This window comes from Ochotona curzoniae, unplaced genomic scaffold (genome assembly GCF_017591425.1).
Source record: "Ochotona curzoniae isolate NIBS_2020 unplaced genomic scaffold, NIBS_Ocur_1.0 patch14, whole genome shotgun sequence".
Lineage (NCBI taxonomy): Eukaryota > Metazoa > Chordata > Mammalia > Lagomorpha > Ochotonidae > Ochotona > Ochotona curzoniae.
The window spans coordinates 1,948,671-1,963,566 of NW_024466684.1; the positions used below are offsets into that span (position 1 = coordinate 1,948,671).

General features: G+C 54.8%; 1 protein-coding gene and 1 pseudogene across 3 annotated transcripts; one reads left to right on the plus strand and one right to left on the minus strand.

Annotated features, from left to right (window-relative positions):
• Nucleotides 1-14,896, minus strand: part of LOC121166446 — a 1,182,205-nt pseudogene that overhangs the window by 787,871 nt on the left and 379,438 nt on the right.
• LOC121166441 (sequestosome-1) lies at nt 4,107-14,892 on the plus strand. Of its 3 annotated transcripts, none has more exons than XM_040995560.1 (8): nt 4,107-4,360; nt 6,199-6,294; nt 6,584-6,810; nt 6,904-7,045; nt 7,968-8,048; nt 12,149-12,360; nt 12,589-12,784; nt 14,151-14,892. In XM_040995560.1, the coding sequence occupies exons 1-8, from the start codon at nt 4,156-4,158 to the stop codon at nt 14,306-14,308; spliced, it is 1,317 nt and encodes a 438-aa protein (XP_040851494.1). In that variant the 5' UTR covers nt 4,107-4,155; the 3' UTR covers nt 14,309-14,892. The 3 variants fall into 3 exon arrangements, with proteins under 3 accessions (XP_040851494.1, XP_040851496.1, XP_040851495.1); XM_040995562.1 differs by having other exon boundaries at nt 12,589-12,670; XM_040995561.1 differs by lacking the exon at nt 7,968-8,048.

Here is a 14,896-nt window from a genome sequence, read left to right on the forward strand (position 1 = left end):
CCTCAGACCCCCTTCCCTTCTGCCATCCAGGGGACCTGTGCCCGGCTCAGAGCCGACTCCGGGGCCTCAAAGTCCTGGCAGTCTTTGCCAGTGAGCAGGATTTACACAGCACACAACCCAGCATCAGGTCAGGCCCTTGTCTCCTCGCTCCTGTGTTGGGCTGTGTGCAAAACGGGGTGCCACCTGAGTTCCCAGTGTGAGAATTTGTTCAGAGAGACAACCCCTGTCTGATGACCTTCTGGGTACAACTCCACAGCAGCTGGACTGGAGGTGCAGATGTCCCCCACAATACCCCTAATTCTCCCGTCCTGTCGGGGTCCCCTTGTTAGCTCCCTGCACCTTTCTGTCGCAGGCTTTCTAGCCTGCTGATACCTGGCGGGGCTGTGAGCTTCTGCAAGAACGGACACACAGGAGCTGGCTGCCCAGGACCACTGGCCAGGTGCCTCTCAAGGTGGGTGCAGGGGTGTGGCTATGTGGGAACTGGTGGCTATCACACCTCCACAGGGACACTCATCCCTGGGGCCTGAGTCCTCCAGTGACCTCCCTCCCCCACCCCCGCAGCCGCTGTGCCCCAAGAAAATACTTCAGAAAATTATCGCTGAGAGATGGGGTTCAGTGGGAAGGGGCAGGGGTAGGTAGGGGGGAGCAGCAGGCAGTGTCCGGGACGCCCTGCTGTGCTCAGAGCTCCCAAATCTCCAGGAGTCCCTTTCCCAGCCCTACACATGCAATAGAAGGTAAACCTTAGCGCACTAGTGGGATGCCGCTGGAGGCGGAGAGGGAGGGGAGGAAGCCGGAGGACCAGGCAGGTGGGGCGGGGCAGGGTGGGGAGAGGAGAGCCGTGGGCTCCCTGCAGCTAGTGTTAGGGGCTTTCCTGCCAGAGCCCCCTTGACCCCTCCCCGAGATCAGGGCAGGCCGGGGATCCCCTGTTATGACGGACGGTCACGGGACGCTGACTCACGCCCGCACGCCCGGGCCGCCTGACCCCAGCGCCTGCAGCCTGGCAGGGCCCCGCCAGGGGGTTCCCCGGCCCGCCAGCCACCGCCGCAGCCTGCTGGGCCCGACCACCGGCTGGACAGCCTCAGAGGCTGGGGTCTCCAGTTCCGGGGCGTCCTAGGGCTCCCTTTCCTGTTGTTGCCCAGCTTCTTCACTCTGTGCCCCAACGCGCAACCGGGGCCGAAAACAAGGAGCAAACAAACGTGTTGCTGGGGCGGTGGCCTGGTCAGCTGGTACAGCCTCGTGCCGGGTGGGGTGGGGGTCAGAGTTCTCCTGGGCCCTTCCTGAAAGCTTCTGTCTCCAGGGAGGAGCCCGCCGCCCACCACGGGGCTCTGTGGCTCTCTGGCCTGAAGGACTTGGACTAGATTGCTGAGTCATGCTTGGATGGCACCTGCCTGCAAACCGGAACCTCTGCGCAGCTGTCCCAGGGCAGAGGGTCCAACCGGTCAGGGACCCTTTCCATGCTCACAGCTGCACATCGGGAGTGTTCTGGGTGGGGACAGCCTCTCCAGGTAGAATGGATTCTTCCTGTGGCCTGATCCACCTGTGCACCTGCCTAGCCAGCATCCCAGCAGCCCCCCTCTCTTCTGTGGGTTTCCCCAGCCACAGGTTTTTCCAGTCCCACAGATCTCCCCTGGAAAGACAGGCGTTTGACCCAGCGGATCTGACCTGGAGTTCCCAGGACCCTCCCTGGGAGCTCTCACCCGGGGACCCTGCTCCCTCCCCGCCCAGGCCTTGTTCTGAAAAGCTGAAACCACTCCCCACCCCCACCCCAAACCACTCCTCCCTCCCAACCAGCAACCCTGTTTGGCTGCCTTTGTGGTCAACAATCTTGAGACCCTGCGGGCAGGAATCTGCTTGTTGAATCCTGGGCTGATAGGTTTGCTAGGCAGCCTATGTGTGCAAGAGGAAAAAATATGATTTTTCCGTGTGGTTGAATGAAGAAGGGAATGTAGAAGCAGCCCATGGAAGCAGGGAAACATTTACTATCAAAAGTCTTGGCTTGGGGCTGCTGAGCCTCAGCCTTCCTCCCTGGTTTATAGGAGTGCTGAGTCAGGCTGCTCCACTTCCCATCCAGCTCTCTGCAGTGGCGGATGGCTTCAGTCCGCCGGCCCCTGTACCCACATGGGAGACCTGGCAGAAGCTTCAGCCCAGTTCAAGCCGTTACTGTCATCTGGAGGAGTGAACCAGCAGATGGAAGATCTCTTTCTCTGTAGCTTTGCCTTTTAAATAGCAAATAAACAAAAAAACAAAAAACTAAATCTGGTTCTCCTTCTGTAGGCCTGTCTGGTGGGTTCCAACCCTCCCCAGGGGCAACCTAAGGAAACTTTGCACTAAAGGACCAGGAATTCTGCCCAGGACATTCTAGAAGGAATTTCAGCAATACCCCTGAAAGGGAATGGGGGAATAATGGAGGGTCCACACTACCTATGCCTGTAAAAGCCCTAGGCTGCACAGAGCCTGGGCGCTCTGTTCTGTCCCAGATGCCCACCTAGTCCGCCAGGTGCTAAGATGAGGCTTTCTGGGGACTGACGTCAGGGGGCCGAAGGCTTCCCTAGGTCTTCTGAGCTGCAGGAAGTAACTGCCGACTGATCCCCCCCCCCCACCCATTGCTGGCCTTCCAGCAGGATGGGCCAGGGTGGGGTGAGGGGCTTCCTAGCCTCTGCCCTCTGTTCTTGCCAGTATTTATTATTTTTTTTTACTGTTTTTTTTTTAAAAAATAAGCATTTATCTTTATTGGAAAGGCAGATTTACAGAATGACCAAAGCTAAATTGATCTGAAGCCAGGAGCCAGGAGTTTCTTCTGGGTCTCCAGTGTGGGTGCAGGGTCCCAAGACTTTGGGCCGTCTTTCACTGCATTCCGAGGCCTCAAGCAGGGAGTTGGATGGGAAGTGGAATAGCTGGGACATGAACCGGTACCATATGAGATCCCGGTGCATGAGCCCTTCAATTTTTTTTTTTTTTAGATTTATTTTATTTTTATCACAAAGTCAGATATACAGAGAGGAGGAGAGACAGAGGAAGATCTGTCCAGTGATTCACTCCCCAAGCGACTGCAATGGCCAGTGCTATGCCGATCCGAAGTCAGGAACCAGGAACTTTTTCCAGGTCTTCCACGTGGGTGCAGGGTCCCAAGACTTTGGGCTGTCCTCGCCTGCTTTCCCAGGCCACAAGCAGGGAGCTGGAGGAGAAGTGGAGCTGCCGGGAGTAGAACTGGCGCCCATATGGGATCCTGGGCGCTTTCAAGGTGAGGACTAGGCCATGGCACTGGGCCCAATTTAAAAAAAAATATTTTTGTTGGAAAAGCAGAGTTACAGAAAGAGATGGACAGAGATTTTCATCTGCTTGTTCATTCCCTAAGCATTCATAAAAGCTGGAGCTTAGCCAGACGAAGCCAGGAGCTAGGGGTTTCTTCTGGCTTTCCTATGTAGGTGCAGAGGCCCAGGACTTAGGCCAGGCTATGCTGCATTCCTAGGCCATAATCAGGGAGCTGGATCAAAAGTGGAGCAGCCTGGACTGGGATTCTGGCGCCACAGGCTGAGGTTTAACCTACCCCCACACCGCCAGCATTTCTCAAGCCAACTGCTGTAAAAGCGGGGGCTCAGGCCTGAATGTGCCATCAGTCCCTGGACAGCTAGGATCTCTGTGGTTGGGGGGCTGCCCTCTGCAGCCAGGGCATGGCAGAGGCAGCCAGCTCTTTCGGGTTGGTGGTGCCCCGGGCCTAAGGGTTTTCGGGGTGTCCCCCCAGCATGCACTTCAGGGCATCCCCTGATGACTGGAGAGCGACCTAAGCTGCTGAGTCACAGCCAGGCCCCAGCCCTAGAACGGCCTGTGGCAGGACCCCAACCCCAAGGCTTTGCGGAGGCCCAAGGCTTTCGCAGGCGCCCTGGGAGCAGCAGGGTTCCTTTGGGCCGCGTGCGTGTGCGGGGGTGGGCAGCGGGGGTGGGCAGCGGGAGCTTCCTGGCGAGGTGGGGGCAGCAGGCCCGGGGCCCCGGCAGGGAGACTCGCGAGGCCGCCCGGGCGGCGGGGGCGGGCGCTGGACGGTTCCGGCTCCGCCCCGGGGAGGGCGCAGGGCCCTATAAAGGCCAGGGGCCTCGGCCGCCGCTGTCGCCATCGTCGCGGCTTCCTGGCTTGACTTGTCGGTTCTGCTCTCTAGCTGCCATGGCGTCGTTCACCGTGAAGGCCTATCTTCTGGGAAAGGAGGAGGCGGCGCGCGAGATCCGCCGCTTCAGTTTCTGCTTGAGCCCGGAGCCCGAGGCGGAGGCCGAAGCGGCGGCTGGCCCCGGACCCTGCGAGCGGCTGCTGGCCCGGGTGGCCGCTCTGTTCCCGGTGCTGCGGCCCGGCGGCTTCCAGGCGCACTATCGCGGTGAGCGGGCCGGGGTCGGGTCCGGGCGGGGGTGCCTCGTCCTCCTCGGTGCAGGCTGCGCCGCAGCGCAGCGGGAGAGGGGCTGTCCTTGATCGCTGTGTGGGTGGGTGGCGGCCCCTGCGTGTCCCCCGTTTGGGTCTCGGATGCCATAGCCCCGGGACCAAGACCGGGCCCCCTCTGGGTCAGACGTCGCCCGCTCCCCGCCATGATGCGGTCCTTGGCAAGGACGTACCGGACTGGGAAGGTGGTCAGGCGGACACTCGGGTTACAGGGTGTCCCGGAAGAGGCCGGGCCTGGCAGAGGCAGGTAAACAGGCTGGGGCGAGCGGGGAACGCTTAGGCCGGGGGCGGCGGGGAGCGTGGGGACCAGCTCGGAGCCATCGCTGGTTTTCTTGCTGCGCTGCTGGGGCGGGGGTGGTGTCCCGGGACTGTGGTGTAGCAGGGAGGGAGGTCCTTGGCCGAGGCCCGCCTCTGGGAGGGAACTCGGTTGGACCGCCCGCCCGCCTTAGCCTGCCCAACATTGTTTTGTTTTGATTTCTCGGTAATAAATTTATGGAGCCGTAACACCCATGCCATAAAATGTATTCACTTAAAGCATATAATTCGGTGGCTTTAAAATGTTATTTCATTTTCAAAGGGCGCATCCGCGTGCGCGCGCACACACACACACACAGCCTGGTTCTCTCACCAGATGTCTGCCAGGCCAAGCTCCAGCCAAGCCAGGAGCCTGGAGCTCCAGCCTGGTCTCCCAGGAGGGTAGCAGCCACCCAAGTTTTCTCTCTCCCCAGTGCACGCTAGCTGGAGGCTTACATGGAATTCCAGTTTTCCAAGCTGGCAGTTAAATGCCTGCCCCAGTTCACTGGGTTTTTAAAGTATTCATGAGTTTGTGGGACTTGTGATCACAACCCAGGATAGCTTCTCTCATCCCCGGACCTTTTACCGTTCATCCTGTCATCTTCTCCCTCTGCCCTTGCAGCCACTGAGTTACTCTGTTCACTTCCAAAAAGAGCCCAGCACACTGTTGGGTGTAGGAGTCTTGCATGCAGATCAGATTTTTGTCTGAGTTTAGTGTAACATGTTCAGGCTCATCAGTGGTGTACCTGCTGCTTTGTGTGGATACAGCCCCTGTGTTTGTGTCATTGGTGATGGACTCCCCTTGTATTGTTCTGTGGGTGGGCATTGCCCCCTGGTGCCCTCAGAGGGTTTAGCCTGTAGCCTGTGCATGGTGTACTGAGCCTGTGGTGGGGTTTTAAAACTGCGAGCCAACATACAAAGCCTGGAGACTTGGTGTAGATCCGTTTGTCCCTTGGTTGGGGAGGAATTGTGTTCCTTCACTCCTGGACTGCAGGAAGCCCGAGGCCTTTGGAGGGCTGGACTCCTTGGGGCAAGACACTGCTATGCCTGTGATATGTGCACTGAGGCTTTGGGTGCAGCCCTGTCAGTGGGCAGCCTCCCTGCCCCAGCCCCTTCCCCTTTAGAAGTAGGCTGGTTGGGGGTCAGCAGGCCCAGTGGTTAATTGGCTAGGTTAGCATACCTGGACCCCCTATTCATTGGATTCTGCAGCCTGACTCTGGCTTCTTGCCGGTGTAGACACTGGGAGGGAAAGGTGAAGGCTCAAGAGATGGGGCCCCTGCCCCCATATAGGGGAGTTGGGGTGAGTTTCTGACTTGCCCGGCCCAGTCCTAGCTATGGAGAGTACCTGGGGAGTGGACCGCATGCTGAACTTGCTCGTTTCTCCAAAGTAAGTTAGTGGAGAAGTAGGTTCCTCTGCTGAGGTCGCTAGGCCCTGTCAGCACTGGCTTTGGCTGAGTGTGCTCCTGTGCCGTCTGAACCCCCTAGATGAGGATGGAGACCTGGTTGCCTTCTCCAGTGATGAGGAACTGATGATGGCCACGGGCTACGTGAAGGATGACATCTTCCGTATCTACATTAAAGGTAAGGGAAGCCAGGGCCCCCAGTTTGGGGAATCAGGGCATGATTGTTCTATGCAGCTAGTGTGAGACCCTGGGGCTGAGGCAGGGATAGCATAAATGCTGCCAGTCTGGGAAAGAAGGGTCTGTGCTTCCCCTGAGCTGTGGGCTCAGGGCAGCCTTTCATAGTGTTGATAAAGGAGCAAGGCCAAAATGGCTTTGCTGTGGATTGCTCACTCAGGCTGGCTGACAGAGGTGGAAGCGGGCCAGTGGCTCCACAGCCCCTCACCTTGACTCTCCCCACCTCCCTGCAGAGAAGAAGGAGTGCCGGCGGGAGCACCGCCCCCACTGTGCACAGGAGATGTCGCGCAACATGGTGCATCCCAATGTGATCTGTGACGGCTGCAATGGGCCGGTGGTGGGAACCCGCTACAAGTGCAGTGTCTGCGCAGACTACGACCTGTGCGGGGCCTGTGAGGGGAAGGGCCTGCACCAGGAACACAGCAAGCTGGCCTTTCCCAGCCCCTTAGGGCACTTTGAGGTGAGCAGCCCTCTTTGCAGGCCTGTGGCGAGGGTGGGACTGGGCTGACTGGAGCCCCTCACTGCTGGGACCCTCTGCTTACTCCTCCACCAGGGCTTTGCTCACAACCGCTGGCTCCGGAAGCTGAAACATGGACACTTTGGCTGGCCAGGCTGGGAGATGGGGCCTCCAGGGAACTGGAGCCCACGTCCTCCTCGAGCCGGGGATGCTCGCCCCAGCTGCTCTGCGGAATCAGGTGAGGCTTTTGCCCCAACTGGCTTCTGAAAGGCATGAGTAGTCAGGCAGCCTGTGTGCAGGGCTGTGTGCCAAGTTGGTTGGCATCCTGAGGGTTTGCTGTGCCCACCTCCTAGACCTCTGCAGCATCCAGTAGGCGTGAGACCCCTGCAGTGTCCTGAGTTTCAAGTCCTATGACCAGCTGTGGGGTCACCCACTCGTGCCTCACATGTTGTGTGTCTCTAGGCTGTCCAGTGTCCAGGGACGGGCAGAGAGGTCCTCCCAGCCCCTGCCTCTCTCTCTTTTTTAAACAAGAATTTGAAAGGGTTACAGAGAAGGAGAGAACAGAGGGAAAGATCTGCTGGCTCACGCCCAAGGTGGTTACACAGGCCAGGCCAAAGCCAGGAACTTTATCTGTGTCTCCCAAACAGATGGCATGGCCCTAACAGTTGGGTCATCTTCTGTCACTTTTCCCAGGCCATTTGCTGGCAATTGGATTGGGAGTGGAGCAGCTAGTGCATGAACTGTCAGGTTGTCCACTATGCCACATCACCGCTCCCCCTGGGCCTCTGGTGTTAACTTGCTGAAAGATTACAGCCACAGTTGCTCAAATCTTTAAACAAGTTACAAGGTTAATCACCAACATAGGGCTTTGCACTCCAGCCTTTGGGATTGTGGGTTTATCCTGATTTCATTGTACTGTGACCATTGAACGGAGGTGTGTTGGAACAGAGGTGGGCTGTGTGTTTGTGTAAATGGCACTGTATGGTGAATCACTGTTTATGTGCTACCTGTGCTGAGCCTGCAGGGTTAACAAGCACCAGCGACTCGGGCTGTGGGTGCAAGAGAGCAAGTACCGAGTGTGGGCTGCTGGGATAGCACCTTGGATGGCTACTCTGGGCATTAGATTAAGGATTATCTATTTTCATTTGTAAAAATCAAAGCTCCTGGCCCATCGCAGGATCCCAGCGTCAACTTCCTGAAGAATGTGGGGGAGAGTGTTGCAGCTGCCCTTAGCCCTTTGGGTAAGTGAGCGCCCCCGTCTGGCCATAGGGGCCCCTAACACACTGTTGATCCAGTTGAATTTTCACCTCACGAGAGGAGGTGATGACCTCATAGAGACTAGTAAGGACTTAATGGCCTCCAAGCAATCTGTGTCCAGTGTCTGAAAGACCACAGGTGGCTGGGGATTCAGGCCCACTGTGACGGCCTGAGGCTGCTGCTGCTGCTGCTGCTGCTCTAGCCCAGGCAATTTCTGCTCAATGCTTCCGCCTCATACCAGGCATTTTTTGTTTGTTTGTTTTTGTTTTCTTAATTCTTCGAAAGAGTTTCAGAGAGGGGGACACCAAGAGACACAGGTCTCCATTCACTGGTTCACTCCCTAAATGGCTGCAATGGTTAGGGTTGGGCCAGGCCAAGTCCAGGAGCCCAGAACTTTTTATGGGTCTCCCATGTGGGTGGCAGAGGTCCAAGCACTTGGGACATCTTCACTGCTTTCCCAGGTGTGTTAGCAGGGAGCTGGATTGGAATTGGAGCTACCAGATGTTGAACCAGCAGCTGGTGGGATGCTGGCTTTTTAGGCTCCAGTGCCAGCCCCCAGGCCTCAGCTTTGAAGCAGTAACTTTTTTGGAGTCATCTCAGACCACCTGTGGCTTTTCCCCTACTTTGTTGAGAAAAGGAGTTGATCTTTTTAATGTCTGCCTGGGAGCAGCTGTTGGGTGATAGGAGCGGAGGAAGGTGAGCTCTGCCTACCCGCCTGCCACTCAATTGAGCCAAGGAAAAAGTGTGAAAGACTGAAGTGGAAGGTTGACAGCTGTCCACTAATTGGTGACCCATCAGGGGCCATGGGCTCAGGGAGGTGCTGCACAGACAGCGTTTCTCAAGTCTGGAGGAGCATCACAATCAACAGCGGGCTTGGGGATATATATATTTGGTGCATGAAAACCTTATTAAAATTACTTTGAAGAACAAAATCCGTCAGTAAAGGAACAATAAGACATGAGAAATCACGAAGCGATGTTCCGCTCCAGATGGGCACTCTAGAAGCAGTCTGAATTCCCAGGCCCACCTTCCTGAATACCTAGTGAGAGACCTTGGGGCCTGGGGTCACTGATCTGGAGGTTTCCCAGATAACTTCGGGTCACCCCCAGCACCACAAGACCCATGTGTGCCAGCAGAGAACTACCCTGGGTTTCCTACTCAGGGTGGGGACCATTTTGGATGAGCCCAGAGGTCTGAAGAAAAGTAAAGCCAGAAATTCTTGGATCTTGGAGGTGTCTGGGTTGCCTCTGCCAAATGAGGGGGAACCTGGAACTGCGCACAAGGAGAAGTTCATTAGGACCCGATTTTGGGGTCTCAAACCAGCTTTAACCTGCTGTTGAAGGGAGGCGTTCTCTCTCTTTTTAAATGAGAACCGGTGAGTGCTTGAAGGGCACTATTCCAGGGCTGCCTCCCAGAGGGCAGAGTGTGGACTGGGAGCTGATGGTGCCCGCCCACAAACAGGGAGGATGCAGAGCAGGCAAGCACAGGACACACAGGCTGTCGGGTAAACACACAGAGGTTTTGGGGAAGCAAGCACAAGATATCAACAAGCCCTGATACCACAACCTCTGATCCTTTTTCTTTTTAAGATTGATCTCATTCACCCATTCCTGTTGCTTGAATGATTTCGCAATGAGAAGTTGGAAAGAAAAAGAGAACAGCTTGGATCCTAACGGCTGAGAGATGCCCTCCCAGCTTGTGTTCCACCTCCTGTTTTTTGCAGACCCACAGCTGGCATGGATGGGGAGCTTGTAGTGACCCTGTGGGGAGCAGCCTCTAGCTGTTGCTTTCCCAATAGGTGGTCCTTAGCATTTTTAGCAATAAAGTACTTCCTGAAATATGCTTTTTTATTTTCCCCCTTTAATTTGAGAGGCTGAGATGAAGTGAACTCTCCTTCACTGGTTCACTCCCTAGACTCCTTTACCAGCTAGAACTGGAAATCAATCCAGGTCTCCCATGTGGGTGGCAGCCTTCACTTCTGCCTCTTGGGGTGCCCATCTGCAGGAAGTCAGAGCTGGAGATGTTCCTGCCCAGCACTCTGTTAGGGGAGGATGTCTTAACCACTAGACCAAAGACCTGCCCAGTGAAGACATAAGACACACTACAGTATGGTACAAACCTGACCTGTATGTAAGGGGACTCATGATCTTAGCCATCCTGCAGCAGTCTGCCTAACCTACTGTAGTATCTCCACAGTACACCTGCACCTGCAGATAGGCCTGCTCTTGGCTCTTTGTCCTCAAACTCTTCCGCACAGAAAGGGCTTAACAGAGAAGCAGAGTGACAGGGCTCAGGACCTGACAGCCAGCTTCCCCAGCCAGCAAGGTGCTCCTCTTGCTTTTGGCGGAGAGCTCCCGATGCTCGCACCTTCCCTGATCCCACTGAGGACTTCCTCAGAACCTTTTCTGCACCATTGTCAGACCACCACGACAGAACACCTGATTAAGGACCGGCTCTACACATGGAAAGACTTACAGGGAGAGAATGCCAATATCCCGAGTGAGAGAAGTATTGTAGTAGTGACAAAGGATCAGAAAACATTGAAGCTAAAAATGAAGGTGCTGCCTGGAGTCTCAGCTGCTCCATTTCCCAATTCAGCTCCCTGCTGTTCACCTGAGGGGTGCAGTGCTGGATGGCCCAAGTGCTTGCGCCCCTGCATTCATGTGGAAGATCCAGAAGAAGCTCCTGGTTTCAAACTGGCCCAGCTCTGGCTGTTGCAGCCATTTGGAATGAACCAAAAGATAGAAGATCTCTGTCTCCTCTCTCTAACTCTATCAAATAAAAACAAATCTTTTTTAAAAATTAAAAACTGAAAGTAGGACAAAGGAAAAACCTCAAAAGGATTAGGTTCTAAGATCGTCCCAAAGAACTATGTGCCACTCCCTCCCCTGCCATAGATTTGGTTTGTTCTGATTCAAGTAATTAGATTGGAAATATTTGCAAAAAAAAAAGCTGTGAACATTCACAGACTAGTTCCGTAGTCAGTACTGCAGGATGGCTAAAGCCATCGTATTTCCATTGTAGTAGGGATGCTGGGCCTTCTGGAGGTGACTGGGAGCCCACGGAGGGAGCAGATGTTAGGCCCCAGGCCAGCCTGCTGGCCTCAGTAGCTGCCTGCCGCTGCTGGCTCCTGAAGCAGCTTCTTGCTAGGCCAGGCTCTGGGAAGTGGCAACAGCTTAAGGAACTGACTTCCTGTCGTGTGGGGAACCTAGATTGAGTTCTAGCACCCAGCCGTGTATGATGGTAGTACTCGTGCTGAGGGATGCCTTGAAATCCCCAGACACTAAGATGACTTGCCAAAAGTAGAAATAATAGGGATAAGAGAGAAAAGAGGGGAAATAAAAGGGTAATCCTGGAAGCCCCTAGATGAAGGAAGGAGTTGGCCTCTAGATGGGAAGAGGCTCCTTCCTGTCTGTGGTGGACAAAGACTGAGCGAGGCCTCGCTCATCTGGTATCAGGTGTCCTCTGGGAGGGGAAATGCAGGCTGCTGGGAGCTGGAAGGCATAGCAACAACCAGTGCTTCGAGTTGCAGGGAAAATGGGTTTCTACTTTAGCCTGGCCAAAATGATCAAGTATGAGGGCAAAGCAAGATCTCTTTCTAGTATACAAGGTTTTCATAAATTAGACCTTGAATGGAACAAAATGACTTAAATCAGAATGAAGAACAAAAACATTAAAAACGGGGGACCTAATAGGAAGGAGAGGTGGTCACAGGCTGTGAGCCCTGCCCCTGGCCACAGCAGTAGCCAGGCCTGGAGCTTGGCACACTCTGAGGGGCTATCTGATGGGCCACTCCCAGAAAGCTGGAGATGCAGTTGAACATGGGGAAGACACACTGTACAAACTCAAGTGTTGCCCAGCTTTTTTCACTGGATGTGACTGGTCAGAAGTGTGGGGAGGGAGGCGGTAAATGATCTAGTGAGAAATGAGCAGGTACACTTAATCAGGCAAAGCAGCTGAGCAGAGGGCTGCTTGGGCCCTGGGGAGTGGGCAGGGAGTGTGAGACAGCTGTCTGCCTGCAGCCCCCAGCATGCTGAGGTCCTTCTGGAAGACTTCATAGCCCTCTGTTCCCTGTGCTCTCTAGGTATTGAAGTTGATATTGATGTTGAACATGGAGGGAAAAGAAGCCGCCTGACACCTGCCTCTCCAGAAAGTTCCAGCACAGAAAAGTGTAGCTCTCAGCCGAGCAGCTGCTCCTCTGAACCCAGCAAGGAGGATGGGAACAATGAGGGCACAGCACAGTGTCTGGCAGAGAAGATGAAGAAGATAGCCCTGGAGCCTGGGTCCCAGCCCGAGGTGAGCCTGTTCCCTCCTGGCTGCACTCAATCTGAGGGGCCTCACTGCTGTAGTGGTCTTGTGCCTGTGGCACTTCTGCCACGCTGCCCTTCTGCTACAACTTCAGGCTTGGTCTTTGTGAGTGGCTAACCGCTGCCAGCAGCTCCTGGCCTCCCACACCCTGATGCTTTGCTGGGATGGACATGTGGCTGTGGCCAGCCCCGAGTCCTCATGGTGGGTTGTATTCAGGAGCAGATGGAGTCTGATAACTGTTCGGGAGGAGATGACGACTGGACTCACTTGTCTTCAAAAGAAGTGGACCCGTCAACAGGTGAACTGCAGTCCCTGCAAATGCCCGCATCGGAGGGGCCAAGCTCTCTGGACCCTTCCCAGGAAGGACCCACGGGGCTGAAGGAAGCTGCCTTGTACCCCCATCTGCCACCAGGCAAGTCAGCTCCAGAGGCGGGGGTGTGTGTCCTCTGTGTGGCATCGGCACGCTCGTCCACTGACGTGAGAAAAGACGTAGGAGTTGGGTTTGTCCTATTTAGTGCATGCTGAGCCAACCTAATTTAGCAGTTCCTTCATGCTCAAGGATCAAGGCAGTGGAGCTGGGGCTGGAAGAGACAGCCCTGCATTAGCTGTGTCCCCCCAACCATCTTCACTGTGACTTCAGTGTGCTGACCCTTGAACCAGCATGGAGCCAGCCTGGGAAGTAGAGGGGTAGAGAGCAGTGGGGTGGCTGGCACTGGTGGCCGTGGGTAGAAGAGGCAGCTAGTAGAGTTGAGATTTATTATTGCCATATGGGAACAATGTTTAAAATGTTTAAGTGGCTTTAAAAAAATTATATACTTCTTTGAATAGCAGAGTTAGATCTCCATCCACTGGTTCACTCTCCAGATGACCACAGTACTTGGGACTGAGCCAGACCAAGGCCTGAGCTCAAGCTCAATTCAGCTCTCCTACATGAATACAGAGGCTGAAGCAGCTGGGCCCTCCTCTGTTGCTTTCTCAGATGCATTAGCAGGGAACATGATCAGAAGTGGAGCAGCCAAGACTGAAACCAGAGTTGTAGATGGTGACTTACCCTGCTATGCCACAATGCCAGCAACCCCTAAGTGACTGTTTATCTGTGGGCTTAAGTCTTTATATTTTTACTAGGGGTCATAAATGGTGGTCAGTGATTTCTACATTTTAAAGTGGTTGGGAATAAACTTCCAACAGCATGTGATAAGAGCCATATTCTCGTGTCTTAGGCAGTCACTGCCTGTGATGCTGCTGACTCAAATGTTTGCTGGTTCCTGTCTCAGTTGCTCCACTTTAATCCAGCTCCCTTATAATGACTTAGGAGAAAGATGGTCCAAAAACATCTCATGTGGGAGTCCCTGCACCCCCACGTGAGACACGGAAGAAGCTCCCAGTTTAGCCTAGCCCAGCTTTGGCCAATGAATCAGATGGGAGATCTCCCCTCTCTTAACTCCTTCAAGACAAATCTTTAAAAAGAAAAAAAAAGTGATAGGGGAAATTCACATTTCACTGTCCATAAAATTTATTGGAACACGACTGTGCTAATTTGCTTCCTTGTTCCTGGCCTTTAAGGAGCAGTGAGCCTGTAGGGTCTGCCAGGTCAGCCTGGGATGCTCTCTGCATCTTCATGGGGCAGCTTTCTGAGGACCCCTGCAGGTTAGGGGTGTCTGGAACTGTTGGCACTGGGTACTTGCTGGGTAAACGCCAAGGTGTTGCTGGGTCTTGAGTCATCCCCACCCATGGGCCTGTTTACATTCTCTCATGTCTCCTGTTACTGTTTTTGGCAGAGGCTGACCCCCGGCTGATCGAGTCCTTGTCTCAGATGCTGTCCATGGGCTTCTCTGATGAAGGTGGTTGGCTCACCAGGCTCCTGCAGACCAAGAACTACGACATCGGGGCTGCCCTGGACACCATCCAGTATTCGAAGCACCCGCCACCACTGTGACAATGTCTGCTGCCCGGCTCGCTTCAAATCTCCTTCTCTGTCACATAATCACATTGAGCTAGTCAGAATAGCAGGAGCTCCATAAGGGCTAGATTTTCTGCATTCTTCTCCAGAATCTGGGGGGCGGGCACGCATGAGGCCTCTTAGGGCAGCAGCACAGTGTCACTGGTGAGTTCCATGCGTATATGCTTGATGCCAAACAGCCATCTACTCTGAGAGCTGTTGTGGCCCAGGAAGGACTTGCTGTTGCCCAGCAGGGTGCAGGTGATACACAGCAGCGCACTGGGCTCCCCTGCCAGCCTCATGCCAGCAGTCCAGAATACACCCTGCCTAATGGCCTCTGCTTTCTCATTTCTAAACAGCTAGTTGATTTACTGCTAGAAACCTGCTAGATTGAGGGAGGGCTGTCCTACAGCGAGCCAGAAGGTCTCACACTTGGAGGGAGAGCGGCTCCCAAGGGCAAGTGCGAGGTGCAAGTGTCCTCTGGCGGCTGCCTCCAGCTCATCACTACGATGCCTCTCATGTGTAGCGCCCCTGCTGTTATATTTGTAAGCAATCTGTGATTAAATGCAATGAGCACTTTAGTCA

Excerpts from the sequence above, each read along its gene's own strand:
- LOC121166441 (XM_040995560.1), top strand. The coding sequence starts at position 4,156 with ATGGCGTCGTTCACCGTGAAGGCCTATCTTCTGGGAAAGGAGGAGGCG. Across the intron at positions 6,295-6,583 it reads CTTCCGTATCTACATTAAAG|AGAAGAAGGAGTGCCGGCGG; the intron begins GTAAGGGAAGCC and ends ACCTCCCTGCAG. Across the intron at positions 12,785-14,150 it reads GTACCCCCATCTGCCACCAG|AGGCTGACCCCCGGCTGATC; the intron begins GCAAGTCAGCTC and ends TGTTTTTGGCAG.